Raw genomic sequence first — 16,400 nt, forward strand, 5'->3', positions numbered from 1 at the left:
ATGGTTGGGCGATAATTCATATTTGGTGTTTTTAAGTTTTTGTGTAATGAATGGTTCCAAAGAATACGGCTCTGATTCCAACTATAAAGGCCCGAAACTTAAAAGTTAATAAAGTCATAAATTAAATGCGGAAGCGAAATAATAGAGTTTAGGATTTATATTCCTTACACAATAATTTAGAATGCGCAATAGGACTACGAGAATGTTCCTTCTAAAAGAACAAACGAAAATTAAAGAAATAAACAAAAGGCAAATAACTGAGTATTCTAGAACGACCTTCACTAGCTTTTGAAGAGAGTCCGGGGTGGTGAACTTATTCATAACCCTCTTGTTGATCGGGATCTTGATCTTGATCCTCTTGATTTGAAATAGTTAATGAAATGGTGAGTTACACTATTCCAGTAAGAATATCACACTATTCACCGATACAAAAACTGAAGGTTGGTAAAAATAATAAAAACAATCAATGGAGCTCTTGATTGAAGTAAATTTATTTATCATAAGGAAAATCATTTATTGCATATATTCACCGTTGCGAGATTTTCAAAATTGACTTATAGAGATAATAACTCAAATAACATTCTAATCTCATATTCAAGTGAGTAAAGACAATAATTTTTCTTTTTTTATTTGCCGATTAGTATCCCTGGAGGTCTACAGGGATGTCCCACTATATGTGAACTAATATCCAACATTGTCAACTAACCAGCTGTCCCCATACCCCATCTAGTATGAGCACCAAAAATATTATCCCTCAATACTTCGTTCGGTATGAGAGTGAATCGAGTCGTCCTCATACCTCGTCCGTTATGAGCGCCGAAAATATCATTTCTCAATACCTCGTCAGGTATGAGGGTGAATCGGATCATCCTTATACCCCGTCCGGAATGAGAGCCAAAAATACCATTCTTCGATACCCCGTCTGATATGAGGCAGCGTTCATGGTAGGGTTCCTTATGTATCTAGTTCGTCCACCATCTCCCAGGATATCCAGTAAGACAACTATTTATTTATTCACATAACCAAGTAATTTTCTGTTTGCATCTTAATTTTCAATTCCATAAATTAACCGTAAATCACGTAGTACAATCAATAGATATACATCAAGAAAGCACAATTGAATCATTTAATTATTTCAGTGTTTTCTCATTATTTAAAGCTGTAAAAATAAACAATTAGTTACACATGACAACAAATAAATGACTAACCAGTTTCAGCTCCATTAGTAACTTGTAATTATTCTCAAAGTTTTTTAAATTACATAAAATACCACATTATCAATTATTAAGCTTCAATTCCATAACAGAGAATAAGGTGAGGGATTCTTACCCGAATCGGTGTCTAAAATACCAGCGATCCCAGGGTTTCCTAAATTTTTCTGTAGAGATTAAAACATACTTCACGTACCTAAAAATACCTCAAAAATCAAAAAGCGATAAAAAAAAATCGGCCAATTTTAGGATTCTGGCGCAGTGGAACCGCCGTGCTCTAGTGACGGCACTGCCGTCCGCAGTGGCATTTTGCCTCAACCTTACCATTTTTGGCCGGTTTTATACATATCCCTACAAGAAAAAAACATGTTAGGGGGACTTGGTTGACCAAAAAAAATGGAAACCTACTGGTGACGGGATTTTCCAGTGTGGCGGCTTCGCTTGCTCACCTTCATAACTTGGTGTTTTTCTTCGGTTAACCTGTAGAAAACATAACGGTGAACACAATTGTGAAAAAATTACACGAAACAGAAAACGAGAAGCGGCTCATCGAAGGCGGTAGCAAGGTTTGCCTGCAGTAACGCCGCCGGGCTTTGCCCACGGTTTCCGGCTCACCTATCTTTCCTTTTACTCTAATTTGGCCATGGGGGTGCTTGAAATAAAATTCCAAGCAGATATGAGAATTTTTACCTTTTTTGGCAGTCAGAGGTGCCTCTGACGCGGCGACGGTCGGTGGGCGGCAGCCGGCTCCCTTCTCCAGCGACTGGTTCTTCTTCTCCGGTGGGAGGCTGACAGCTAGTGTAACGGCCCCAGAAATTTAAAATGAAATATGTGTATTAAAAAATGTTAAATGCGGAAGCGAAGTCAAAATTTCGATTAACATCCCTTACACTAAAACCAAAAACGTGCTCAAAATATAAAAGATCAAACTAACTAAAAGAGAAACTCGAAAGTAAAAGCTATGAATATGACTATAGAGTCTTTAGGCGTCCCCTTCGTCGTCTTCCTGCGGAACGGGCTCGGGAACAATATCTTCCTGATCTGAAATGATTAAATAAGAAATGAGCTACACTAGCCCAGTAAAGACATCACGATATCTCACCGTCACGGAGGTAAAGGTGCGTAGAAAACAAAAAAAGACCAATGGAGCATAATTTACAATAAATCCTTTTATCAATAATAAAACCTTTAAATAATCTTACCTTGGTGAAATTCATAAAAATAATATACGAAAGCAATAACATTATCATCATCATGAAATCATATAAACTGTATGACATAATACTTATCACGCCTTTTGTAATTCAATCATTACACAACATATTTTTCCTCTTTTACCAGCCTACTAGTATCCATGGGGATTCAAAGGGGTCCCGCTACCCGTGAACCCTTAACACTTGTAATCAGATTCCAGGGCCGTCCCCATACCCCGTCCGGTATGGGCGCCAAAACTATAAACCTCAATACCCCGTCCGGTATGAGAGACCACAATCCCGGTAGGGTTCCCTACGGACCCGGTCCGTCCACCATCTCCCAGGATAACTAGTCAGACTGATCACATTATACAATTATCAATTTACATAACCTTTCATTCCCCTTTTCCTCAGTTAGCATCATTAATTCACACACAAACAAGCAAAACAGTAATTTATGCCAAACAAGACAACATACAACATCGGTTTCTCAGTCATTCAACCCATAATCAATAAAACAGTAAAATATGCACACGAAACTATGAAATGAAAACATCAGACCTCATACTACATTTAAAACTGTAAAATAGGCCAAATAACAGTTAACCGACAAACACACTAGACTCGGGCTCCATTAGCGACCTTAAGCAATTTCACACATTCGTTGATTCAAGAAATACCGTTTTATCATTTTTGAACTTTAATATCGTGATAGGAAATAGGGTGAGGGGTCCTTACTTGTTTCGGAGTCCGAATACGGCTCTACAGTGCGCTTGCAGGCTGTCCCTAATTTCCCTGAATTTTTTTTCCGGGGAACTGAAACGCACTACTGGTACCTGCACATGTCTCAAAAAATCCCAAATTAGACCCAGGGCCCCTTTTGGCCAATATTGCAATTCCGGCACAGCGGCTCCGCCGTGCTCCGGCGACGGCGCCGCCACTTGCGGCAGCGATTCGCCTCGGGTTGGCCGTTTTCGGCCGAATTCGGCCGTTTCCGGCCGAATTCGGCCACACTTGCATCGGTCCCTACGATAAAACAACCCTAGGGCCCTCGGGGGTTACGAAAAACCGAAGCTTACCGGCAGCGGTGCTCTCGGGTGCGGCGGCTCTCCGGCGAGGTTCGTGTTTTGGTGATTCGGCTCCGATCAACCTGTAGAGAAAAGAATGATGATCACGGTGATATAAAAATTTATCAAACGGAGGCCGGGAAGGGCCTCATCGGAGGCAAAAACCGAGGAGGGGCGCGGCGGCGCCGCTGGGTTTCGACCGTGTTTTCCGGCCGTTTGGCCGGGATTTTGGCTCCGATTTGGCCATAGCGGAACTCAGCGTGGAAAAATGAGCCAGGGGTATGAAAGTTACCTCGATCGGCAGTCGGAAAACTCCCTGGTGCGGCGGCGGGTGGCGGCGGCCGGCTCCTCCAACGTCTGGTTCGTCTTCTCCGGCGAGGGCAGGCGGCTACGGTTTTTGTGGTCAGATGTGGGGGTTCTATTTATACCATTTTGCCTTTTGATCACAGCCGTCCATTTTGATTAAATCTGGGCCATCCGTGGGCGATTGAATCTGGGCCGTCCGTGTGCGTGCATCTGGGCCGTCCGTGCGCTTGCATCTGGGCCATCCGTGCGCACGCTTAATCTGGGCCGTCCGTGCGCGCGGGGACGCATCTGAGCCGTCCGATCGCGCGCACACGGATCGCCCACGTAGCCCGTTCCTGGGTCGACGTGGTCTTGCCACGCGGCAGGTCCTGGTTGGCCAGGGCTGCTGACTGGGTCGCTGACGTGACTGCTGACGTAGCGCTGACGGGGCACAATTTTTCTAAATTACGTTTTGACCCCCAGTTTCTGATTTTCTTTTCAAAAATAACCCCAGAATCTTAATTTTCACCCCTTTTTTTCCAAAATCAATTTCAATTAAATCCAAATAATATTTTTACCCAATTTTATATTTATTTTATTTTATTAGGTTTATTTTAATTTAATTAAATAAAAATAAAATAAAATAAATTAATTAAAATTGATAATAATAATAATAATTAAAAAATTCTGGGGCGTTACAGGTAGGGTTTGGGTTCAGTGTGCGAAATGTTTATACCCGTCTCGCATTAATCTGGACCGTTCATTGCGTTTAATCTCGACCGTCTGATCCCGTTTAAAGAGAAAATGAATCTGAATCATTCATCGCATTTGATCGCGACCGTCCGATCGTGCCTGAGGGGGGGACGGATCCGGACCGTCCACGCGCGCAGGAGCACTTCTGGGCCACCCGATCGGACGGTCCGGGAGTTTGGCTCCGATTTGGCCACAAGGGAACTCAGCATTGAAAAATGAGCCGGGGGTATGAAATTTACCTCGATCGGCGGTCGGAAAACTCCCCGGTGCGGTGGCGGGTGGCGGAGGCCGGCTCCTCCGGCGTCTGATTCGTCTTCTCCGGCGAGGGCTGGCGGCTAGGGTTTTTGTGGTCAGGTGTGGGGGGTTTATTTATACCCTTTGTCTTTTAATCACAGCCGTCCATCTTGATTTAATCTGGGTCGTTCGATCGCGATTTAATTTGGATTAAATCTGGGCCATCCATCGCGATTAAATCTGAGCCATCCGTACTTGATTGAATCTGGGTCGTCCGTGCGCGCGGGGACGTATCTGGGCCGTCCGAACGCGCGCACGCGGATCGCCCACTTGGCCCGTTCCCGGGTCGGCGTGGCCTTGCCACGCGGCAGGTCCTGGTTGGCCAGGGCTGCTGACTGGGCCGCTGACGTGGCTGCTGACGTGGCTGCTGACGGGGCACAATTTTTTTAAATTGCGTTTTGATCCTCGGTTTTCGAATTTCTTTTCAAAAATACTCCCAGAATCTAAATTTTCACCCCTTTTTTCCAAAATCAATTTCAATTAAATCCAAATAATATTTTTACCCAATTTTATTATTATTAATATTTTTATATTCATAAAAATTAATTTAAATTAAATTACATTAAAAAAAATAAAATAAAATAAAATAAATTAAATTATTTTGAGTGTTACAGAATCAAAAAAGGAAGATATGGATATAAGTGCGTATGTGACTTGTCTTTCAATTGCAAGAGAAGAAAAGTTATATGGTTGTAGAGATTGAAGAGGAAGGATTTTAGATTTTCTCTGCACGCCTGTAACAGAACAAGAAACACATCGTGTTGCCGCTCTGCTCTTTCAAAGGCTAATTTAAAACCAAAATAGTTGAAGTGAATATTTATAGAAAACAAATTAAGAAAATAATTTTAAAATAAGATATAGTATTATTTTTAATTAATTATAGTATAACATCAGTAAGAAATATTAAAATAGTAAAAAAGTATATAATAAGAAAAAAAAAATGATAGAAATTACTTCAATTAAATATTTTAAAAAAATTTAATTTAGTATTTTAAATTATTTATTTTAATTAATTACTCTATTTAATATAATCAAATTATCAGCAATTCCACGTGAATTTTTAAAAATTGAGTATATATGTCTTTTCTGCATTATGATATTTGATGTGATTCTAACAATAAAAATAGATACAGAAATCAAAAACAAGTTTTTAATGCTTTTGGTGATAGAATTAGTAAAAGGTTATCTGGTTCACAAGCTTTATATATTTTTAAATAATCATAAAGAGATATTGATTAAGACAGTTTGTTAAACTATTTCGTCTTATAACAATATTACTTATATAATTTAAGATTTCAGTAAAATAAGTAGTACACATCGAGAAAATTTATTAAATGAGGCGAGAGATATTGTACTATACTAAAAAAACGATAGGATGAACTTCAAAATTTACAATAAGATATGATATGAGTTTGATTAAAATTCAAAAAGATAAAAGAAGTGTATCACCTTTAGAAGAAGTAAAGTCTTTTTATTATATGGTATGCTTAAAATGAAATGTTTTCTAAGATGAGAACTTTTTTTTAAGTATTAAAAGGATATGTTCTGAATTATATTTGAAGAAATATTTAGAGTGAGATTGGTTACTTAGTCGTCTTGACTTAAGAATTTGCTATTAAAATATAGTAAATTAAGTTAATTTTTTTAATTAAAATATCAGTTAATTTATTAAAATTGAATCGTCCCTTCATATTTATTTTAGTACCAATAAAATATGATCTATCCCAAACTGAAACGCTAGTGAGTAAACTTGTTCGACACGATGTTCAAAAATAAACTAAAGATAGAAGTCTTTTGGACCCAACTTATGATTTTGATAAATTAAAAGCAAGATATACTTTGTTTTACATGTGTGTGTGCGTGTGTGTGTGTATATATATATATATATAATACTATTTTTGTGTTATTTCTTTGGAAGAAAATTGTGATGAGATGGTTAGAGAATGGGAGGTTTTGATATCAAAAAAAGGATTAATGAAAGTTGATATATGAGCTTATTGTCATGACTTATCCAGTGACATGCTTGCTCGAGCAGCATTTGGTAATGGGTATCAAAAGATAGAAAGATATTCATTCTCCAACAAGAACAAGTTGATCTTTCAACTCACTTTACGTTCAAGATTCAATGTAAACCCTATTATACGTATCTAAAACTTTTTTAAGGTTTTCTTTTTTTCTATTTGTCCTAAACTAACAGTTTCTTAACACATATGTTTTAAAAATTACTTGGTGATGAGAGGCTGTGACGGAGGTTGAGTAGGTAATGATACCATGTAAGTTTTGGAGAAGACAGTGGATTTTAATTCTTATACTTTGAATTTCTTTCGACTTAAGACGAGTTTTATAATTAAACTCGATCAGAAATGGATTACTGCGTATAAATATATTATATATATCAAATTAAATAATACATATTATATATTTTGTTATTTAAATAAAAAATATAACTGATTGGATTTTTAGAATTGAAAATATATATATTCCCATATAATTCTGCACGATATAAACAAAGCCTCAGTCAAGCGTCAATACATATGTTTATAATTGTTTAAATTAGCTTTTTACTTCTTTAAATTTGAAGAAAGTAAACAGAAATTATAAATAGAATATAATTATATACAATGTAATATAAAATTATACATAAGTAAATAAATTTTTAATAAAAATATTTAAAAAATTATCATATCTTAACTTATGAAAAAAAGTTTACTAAATAAATAAAATGTGATATTAATAATTATTTTAGTGTCAATGCATATATATATATATATATAGATATATACAAATATTATTAATATAAGTAACTTCAAGGTCATAGTAGTGATATCAATGACATTTGCTTGATGCAGAATATCAATGTCATATATATATATATATATACACAAACACACACGCACACACACACATTTAAAACTAATATGTGAACAGGTAGTTTCGTATCTAATTAATGTTATTTTTATTAATTGAATTAAAAATGGGTTATTTTCATAAAATTCTAAAAATAAATAAGTAAATAATTAATTAATATCTCGTCATAATTATGAAACGTGGGGTTGTTGGACCTAAAGTCAAACGCATTTAATTATATTTAATTTTGTTACTAACATATAATTAATAACAAATTATTAAAATATTTATATTTTATTAGAATAAATTACACTATTTAATATAATAACATTAGTTTATTATTTTTCAAAAAATATTTAATAATTTAGTTAATTAAATTTTTTATGTTAAAAACATTGTAAAATTCAAGAATGACTATTTTAAATATCTGGTAGGATCTTTTTTTTTTCCAAATCATAGTAAAGTATAACAACTAAATAATTAATAAATAATGTTAATATTAATTTTACTTGAGATAATACTAAAAAAAAAAAAAATAGTTAGACTATTAACTAATATATTATAAAGGTTCAAAGAAAGAGTAATAAAAGTTTAAGAAAAGTTGATATCTTTTAAAACTTATTAGTTAATAAATATATAAACTTATTAACAAAAAATATTGTGCATGCGAAAACTTATTTTGTTTTTTTAAAAAAAAAAAATTGAATAGCTAATTAATAAAATAGTTAAATTATTATCTTCTCAAGAAAATAGGAAATCTATTTATAATTGAATTAAAAATTACCTCAAGGGTCAAGAAGAATTTTTTTTGGAAAAAATACATGTGGTTTTTTGGAATTCTCATTATTATGTATGCTTCTAGTTATTATCACAATATTACTATATATTTATTTATAATTATACACCCACCCTTGATTTTGATCATACAATTTACTCTCTCTCTTCATATATATATATATATATATATATCTATATTAGTTTACATCCTCTCGATAATTAATGAGAGTGCATAGTCGTAACCTAAATTTCTCTTTAAATAATTGGAGAGAGTTTGAAGTCAAAGAGAACCTAAATTTAAATTGTTAATTTTTAAAAGGAGGAATTAAATATTATACAAACTGTGAATTTTTAACTCCATTAAAAGACATAGTCACAAATGTTCTTGACTCAAAAACCAAAATTATAATAAAAGGGCAGAATAAATATATATATATATATATATATATACAGGTATAATATATAATGTCAGGGTAGTGGATTCTTCCAAGTTTTGAATTGAATATATAAATTTTATAAATTTGATTTAGAAAGCTAATGAGCAAACCATTAATTGAAGTACAGTGATGATATGTCGCCTCATAATTATATATATATATATATATATATGTAAGCACTTACATCTTCTCTTCTATAATTACACCCTCCTTATAAACCTACTCCAACTTACATTTGAGTTTCATTAACTCACTCCTTTCTTCTTTCATCAATAACCAGAAATATCTTTTTTAAAAAAAGTGAAGATGATCGAGATAGAAATAGAAGTTTGGAGAATGGGTTGGATTGCAGGTACGGTGGCATGGATTTGGATGATATGGAAAGTTATAAACTGGGTTTGGTTGAAGCCGAAGAAGCTGGAAGAGTGCTTAAGACAACAAGGACTAAACGGAACTCCCTATAAGCTGCTTATCGGAGATATCAGAGAAAACAACATGATGAATACAAAAGCACAAAGCAAACCCATGGATTCCCTCTCTCATGACATTGTCTCCCGTGTTATACCTTTTGAACTTGACGTTATTACCAAATATGGTAAATTAGTATTTATTAATTAAGTGATATATATATATATATCAATCATAACATAATAAAAATAAATAAAAAATATAATATTACGTCTTATCTTTTAAAAGTATTTTTCTCATTCATTTTTCAATTTTCTTCACTAAAATCAATAGAAGCTATTCATTAGTTCCAATATATTTATATTTATATGTGTGTGTGTGTGCATGCATGCAGGAAAGAATTCATTTATGTGGAAAGGACCATGGCCGGCTCTAATCCTCATGGACCCAGAAATGATTAAGGAAGTTTTGAACAGGTTTAATGAATTTCAGAAGCCACGACTGACATCCGTGCCTCGAACTCTGCTGAGCGGGCTTGTTAAACACGAAGGTGACAAGTGGGCAAAACACAGAAGTCTTCTCAACCCAGCCTATCGTATTGACAAGTTGAAGGTACCTAGATAGTTCATTATTTTTCAAAAATGTGTATATGTACAAGTAACCTTTGTCTTTCTTTTCTTTCTTGGCGTGTGTGTGTATATATGTATATATTATAGCTCATGCTACCAGCTTTTGAAGCGAGTTGTGAGGAAATGTTTAAAGAATGGGAAGCTATGGCCTCAGCAGAAGAGTCACTGGAGGTGGATACGTGGGCTTGTTTTCATGATTTATCTTGCAAAATGCTTGCTCGAGCAGCTTTTGGAAGCTACCATGAAGAAGGTAGAAAGATTTTCCTTCTCCAAAAAGAACAAGTTGATCTTGGACTCCAAGCCCTCAAATCTCTTTTAATCCCTGGATCCAGGTACACTAGATTCACTTTCCCTAAATCTTTCATATTTCATTCTTAATTTTCATCTGGGTACATGTATATTTTTTAAATAACTTCTGGGTCCATATATATATATAGGGTAAAGCATATATATATAGCTTAAGATAGTATATAAAAGTAGATATATGATTCATTTTCAGGTATCTTCCCACAAAAGCTAATAGGAGAACGAACGAAACCGAGAAGGAAATGATAGCTTCGTTTAAAGCCATTATTGACAAAAGAGAGAAAGCAATGGAGAGAGGAGAAACTTTTAACAATGATTTACTGGGTTTTTATATGGAATTGAATTCCAAACAAATTAAAGAAAATGGAAAGGAAGCTGGAATGACACTAGCTGAACTTATTGATGAATGTAAGGCTTTCTACTTGGCTGGGGAGAATGCAACCTCGGTCTTGCTAACATGGACAATGGTTCTATTGAGCATGCACCAAGATTGGCAAACCAAAGCAAGAGAAGAGGTTTTGCAAATTTTTGGCAACGAAAAACCAGACTTTGAAGGCTTAAACCGCTTGAAAATTGTTAGTATTTAATTTTATCCTCTAAAATTTAATTATTATAATTTAAATAATTTATTTTTGTATTTTCTATCAATTTAAACATATAAGAAAATAAGTTTAATAAATTATTTAGATTATGACTTTAATTACATAAAAACTAAGTTAATAATCTCAATTATAATAATTTTTTTTTTTTCATGTAGATAACAATGATTTTTCACGAGACATCTAGACTATATCCTCCGGCTTTCCTGATTTATCGAATGATTTATGAAAAGACGAAACTAGGAAAATTGACTCTACCTCCAGGATTGATTATCATGTTACCAATAATGTTGGTTCAACATGATCGTGATCTTTGGGGAGACGATGTAAACGAGTTCAAGCCAGAAAGATTTGGTGAAGGAGTTGCAAAGGCAATGAAGGGTCAAGTTTCTCATTTTCCCTTTAGTTGGGGTCCAAGAACTTGCATCGGACAGAATTTTGCAATGTTGCAGGCTAAATTGACAGTATCGATGATTTTACAACGTTTCTGGTGTGAGCTTTCGCCATCATATTCTCATGCTCCTTACCCTTCTCTCACTCTTCAACCTCAGCATGGTGCTCATGTACTTCTGCATAAGATAGTGTAGGGTAGTCCAAGTTCATGTAGCTTTCTTGATTGCGACCTTAAAGTTTAAAGATATAATTATGAGATTAATATTTAAACTTTTCATTTTTAATTTACATCTATGCTATTATATGTAAGGAGTGAAAATCTTACATGTTTGTATGTGATATATTACGAAATAAATATATTAGAATCTCTCCCGCTAAAAAATTAGGTTAGTATCAATTGTCGATCAACATAATTATTTTTTATCATAAAAAATATGATTGTTAATTTATATAAAAAGTTTCAAATCGCATATTACTAATAATTTAGACTTGAACATTTAAAAATTAATAGTTTAAACTCGAAAAATTATTGAGTCATCGATGGTAGAAACCAGAACTATAATTACAAAATTATTTAGACTGAATATGATTTCGGGTTTAATCACACAGACATACATAAGGCTTTGTCTCTTATTAAAACAAATTTTACTAACTTATTTTGTAAGGGAACTTCACAAGTTGTTTGGCACTGCTCTTAAGACGAAGATGACCCACACCATCTTCTTAATCTAAGAATGAAAGAACTTTCTCAACCACACCAACTGGACATATTGCCCAACTTGGAGGTTTTCATGGAAGAAAGGCAAAATGCAGCAAGAAAATTGCTCAAGAATCATTACCAACAATATAAACTTTAAGTTGGTATTAGTGAAACTTTAACCTTATAAATGGTAAGATTAAAACTTAAGTTGTGGAAAATGTATAATTGAAACTTTTTTTTGAATTGAAACTTTAGTTGTATTAAAGGTTTAGACCAATTATTCATTAGATTCATAATTTATACTTTTATCCATTTTTCTGTGTTATAAGTTGTGCATTTTATATATACTAATAATTAAATTGTCTATAGTATATTTAGAAATATGTTATTGTTAATGTTATATATTATTTAGTTAATAAAATATATAATCTTTTTATTTTATTTATAAAAAAAAAAAAAAAAAAAAAAAAAAACTTTCATATTATCCATAACCTACTATTATCTATTTTTGAAAATAGCTAGAGAGCATTAAAAGTACCAACCGTCAACTCCCAACATTCAATCCTCAACTCCCAACAACGAACAACTGGGTCAGCTGAAAATGAAAGTTCCATGGTCAAACTTGAGACTAGAGGAAGGTACTTGGGAAAGATTCAACTTCTCTCATGGCACAATTTCTGCATTTTAATTGTTTTCTAATTTCCTTCAATTATGCATTTTTATTGTTTTGATTTCCTTATTAGCTTTTCTCAAATTCAAACCAAAAAGAACTGAGAGAGTATCAGCAACAAAGTAATCTACAGTGACCATCTTCATTTGTTTCTTTTTGCCAATTGACACTCAAATAATTCAGTATCAGCTTCAAAAGGAGGCTACAAAATCACTCGATTAAACATAATTACAATCTTAGATAATATCAAAACTGTCAAAAGAAGTTTTGAACACCAATGTTCCTCCAACTATGATTCATATTATACCCAGTGTGCCAAGGATCCAAAGCCGTGAGGTGGCCAAACCTAAAAGATAACACAAGGAACATAAGACCCTTTTTTTTTTTTCAAAACAACTAAAATAAATAAGCAGTAATGTTTCTTTTGTTTCATTTTTTCAGGAACAATCACTAATACTTTCTTTTTTAAATCATGAATCTATTATTAGAATCTCAATTTTAAGTAAAACCATTGCATGCATAACACACAATGAGAGCAAATGATAGATTGATGTAGAATTAAGCTTTTATGATATGTTGTTACGTTATATTAATGTTAACGATCAATTGTTATGTGAATAATGACAAGTGTCCTTATAGAACCATCAGGATTTCAATGGTATGCATACCCATAAAAGGGGGAAAAAAAGGTTGGGACATGTAGGAGAAGAAAATACCCACACACAAGGAGCCGAAAAACATTCTTAATAATTCTTCAAGAAGTGTATGAATTCGCTGAATGAATTTGAAATCCATTAGGATGAAAAATGGAAAAATTGCGAAATAGGCAGTATGAGAAGATAAAGACAAGCGTGAGAGTCAAAAGACAAGTGCTTACATATGATAGTTTTTCTTACATACTAGCTATGTAAATGAATTTTAAGGCTTTCTTGGTTGTTGAAAAACTTGGAAGTTTTTTTCAGAATAAGTCATAACAAGGGATGCTGCCAAATTTTAAATATTTCCATAATGATCAATTATGGCAAGGGAAGTTCATAACTGCTAATAGGACAGTGGAAACCAGAAATACTGATCTGACTAATTGTGGAAGAGAATAACAACTCAAAGAAACCAACAAAAGAGAAGCAAAACTAAAAACTGTTACCCTTAGAAATGCTCTTCCTTGAATAAGACCATAAGGAACAGGGCCAAAATATCGTGAATCGGTGGAAGCGTACATGTTATCACCCTGGATCCAAACATGCCCTTTTGGAACCTATCCATTCATCGTAACAAATGAAAACCAAATAATTATTCAGTTTGAATCGTGAAGATATAACAGATAAGAAAAATGATACAAGGGCAGAAATACAACATCAATAACACAAAGCTGGCAAAGGAAATTGAGGCTAAAAAATACTTAATCAGAAGAGAATACAAAGGAGTAATGCAATAAATGCCAAGTTCCAAGAGAACTCCTTACTCAATTACTAACAGCAAGCAACAACCAACCTAACTTTAAGCTGATTTGTTGGTGATGCCTCTTTTACTGAGTTTAAAGAAATCAGAGGTACTAGAGAGTAAGGGTATTGATGAGATGATGATTAGCAATTTAGTAGCATTAGGATTTATTTTATGTGCAAGTTCCTATTAGATTTCCTAATTCTAATTATATTGGGATAATATCAGACCAATAAATATTTTAGAATTTCTTTCACGATGAATAAAGCTATATTCAGACTTGTTCTGTATGATTGTGTGGTGCAATCAAACTTAACGCTAAGCAGCAGTACGTATGATGGCCTAGTCACTCAATTTACGTATATTCCAAATAGGCATATTATTCCTCTCTGTCTACTGAAGTTCCTAACTTATCCAATTTCTCGTACCCAAACCTCCAACAGTAATCAGTGCTAGAAATAACCAATAATTGTGAAATTCCAGCAATGGTGTGGTCTTATCGAGCTTGTGCCGTATCGGCCACAACAAAAAACATCAATCACCAATCACCAATCTACTGCCACCATTTCTTGAATTTTGCATGTCATCCTTGTGCAGGTACACATGCTAGTCATTCAAAAATGATAACTAAAGTTGAACCCAAAGCAAAATTTGATACTCTTCTGAAAAGTCAACATTCTTTTACTACTAAGGCAGTAGCCATGAAGATGCTATATTAGGGGATAAGTTTTTAAGTGCTTTCTAAAGGTTAAGTGAGGGATATTGATGTTCCCAAAGACTGAGGGATAAGTTTCAAGGTGCTAGGAACACAGCTAAGGTTTGCCGAAAACCTTTCAATTGCACAAGCAACAGTACTTAAACCCCGTGATAACTTGCAAGATATTAGCACAAAGGTAGAAGCTCCAGATTGAAGAACAGCTGCAAAAAAAAAGGGGAAACTACCAAAAGAAGCTGATGGCAAAAAATCTCTGAGATTGCTAAAGATATTTCACCCAAAGATTAGCCTATAGATATTCAATGCATGGATGAACATATGAAACAAACTTTTCAATTGTTGATTTTGTCTTGTCTACAGGGCACGCTCTTCCAGTTGTGTGTCTCTCTTGTTTACATTTTTATTTTTTAAATATAATACGTTCTTGTTTTCGTTTTTATGTGGATGGCAAATCATGAAGTTGTGAAATTCTTCTTGGATGTTTTTCTTATCCTTCAACACTTCAAAACTCAAGGCCGAGTTCTTTCCAACTAGGGGAGTACGATGAAAAAAAAAGTTTTAGTTATTTAGAGTTTCTAAATAGAGTAGATATTGTATCTCATTCAGATTTTAGTAGAATGAGCATTTCATTTACTGTTTATGTTATTTATAAGAATTTCTAACTCCAAATAGATTCCTATTCCATTAGAACCAAGAAATTATTTATAATTTCTTTCATAATGTATTGAGCTATACTTAAAGAATTTTCTCCGCAGGTAAGTTGTCTACGATTGTGTGAAATTCTTCTTGTCTTCTTCTCCCTCCCCCCGTACCCCTGTTTTCTACTTCCTCAAACTCCCCCAAATATGTTTGTAACGCAGAAATTCCCATAAAACTATAAGCTACAATACATTCCACACTTCTAGAAATCGAACAGACACAATCACAACACTTACTTTCTCTACATCAGTTTAACTTAATTTCTCCAAGAATGTTATCCTAGTTCCAGCAATATAAGACTGCATTTAGTTCATGAAAAATCAGTGCAAATCCAATTCTCCTAGAAACGGCATAGAAAGGGAAGAAGAAACTGCACATACCACCAGAGTTTGATAGCTATCAGTGGTTATAGGGTCCAATGAGAAAGTGACTCTATCGCCCTCCATGGCCACAATGCGCTTAGTCACAATCTTCTTAGGGTCGACAGGAGACTGAACCAATACGACGTCGCCAAGGCCCAACTTTCCCAACCGATGAGACACGTGTTCTGCGAGGATCACATCACCGTGGAAATTCAAGGTCGGGAACATGCTAGGACCGTACACCTGCACTCAACAGATTAAAAATCATAATCTGATTTCTCTTTTCGCATCGAAGAAGAAGAAGAAGAAGAACCTATGGTTTCAGACATTGGAGGTTGAACAGAGATAGGTGTTGGTGACGTGGAGCAAGCAGAAGAACCTGGCGACCAGTGAGGTTGCATCAACTGCTCCCTTCACTATCTCTCTCCATCTTCTCATCTCTCTCTGCTACTGTCAACTGCTGAAGAAACTAGAGAGAATTCCCCCGTTTCGTTTCGAATGCTATCTTGACGTTTTGAGGAAGAAACGGACTGACAGCGGTGGACTTACAATGGGCCATCCTTCAAACTCAGTGATCAACGTCGCCCGAGGCCCCGAGTACATCGAGTTATGGGC

The 16,400-nt window shown here is 34.4% G+C and overlaps 2 protein-coding genes across 2 annotated transcripts; one reads left to right on the plus strand and one right to left on the minus strand.

Annotated features, from left to right (window-relative positions):
* The first annotated feature begins 9,069 nt into the window (after positions 1 to 9,069).
* LOC110811648 (cytochrome P450 72C1-like) lies at positions 9,070 to 11,581 on the plus strand. The gene is made up of 5 exons (XM_088218431.1): positions 9,070 to 9,459; positions 9,667 to 9,884; positions 9,989 to 10,233; positions 10,401 to 10,782; positions 10,965 to 11,581. The coding sequence occupies exons 1-5, from the start codon at positions 9,171 to 9,173 to the stop codon at positions 11,391 to 11,393; spliced, it is 1,563 nt and encodes a 520-aa protein (XP_088074557.1). The 5' UTR covers positions 9,070 to 9,170; the 3' UTR covers positions 11,394 to 11,581.
* Positions 11,582 to 12,685: 1,104 nt separating this feature from the next.
* Positions 12,686 to 16,299, minus strand: LOC110811674 (Peptidase S24/S26A/S26B/S26C family protein). The gene is made up of 4 exons (XM_088218432.1): positions 16,113 to 16,299; positions 15,804 to 16,028; positions 13,714 to 13,824; positions 12,686 to 12,915 (listed from the first exon to the last, which is right to left on the minus strand). The coding sequence occupies exons 1-4, from the start codon at positions 16,221 to 16,223 to the stop codon at positions 12,871 to 12,873; spliced, it is 492 nt and encodes a 163-aa protein (XP_088074558.1). The 5' UTR covers positions 16,224 to 16,299; the 3' UTR covers positions 12,686 to 12,870.
* Between the last annotated feature and the right edge of the window lie 101 nt (positions 16,300 to 16,400).

Source organism: Carica papaya, chromosome 4 (assembly GCF_054855325.1).
Source record: "Carica papaya isolate Zhongbai chromosome 4, ASM5485532v1, whole genome shotgun sequence".
Lineage (NCBI taxonomy): Eukaryota > Viridiplantae > Streptophyta > Magnoliopsida > Brassicales > Caricaceae > Carica > Carica papaya.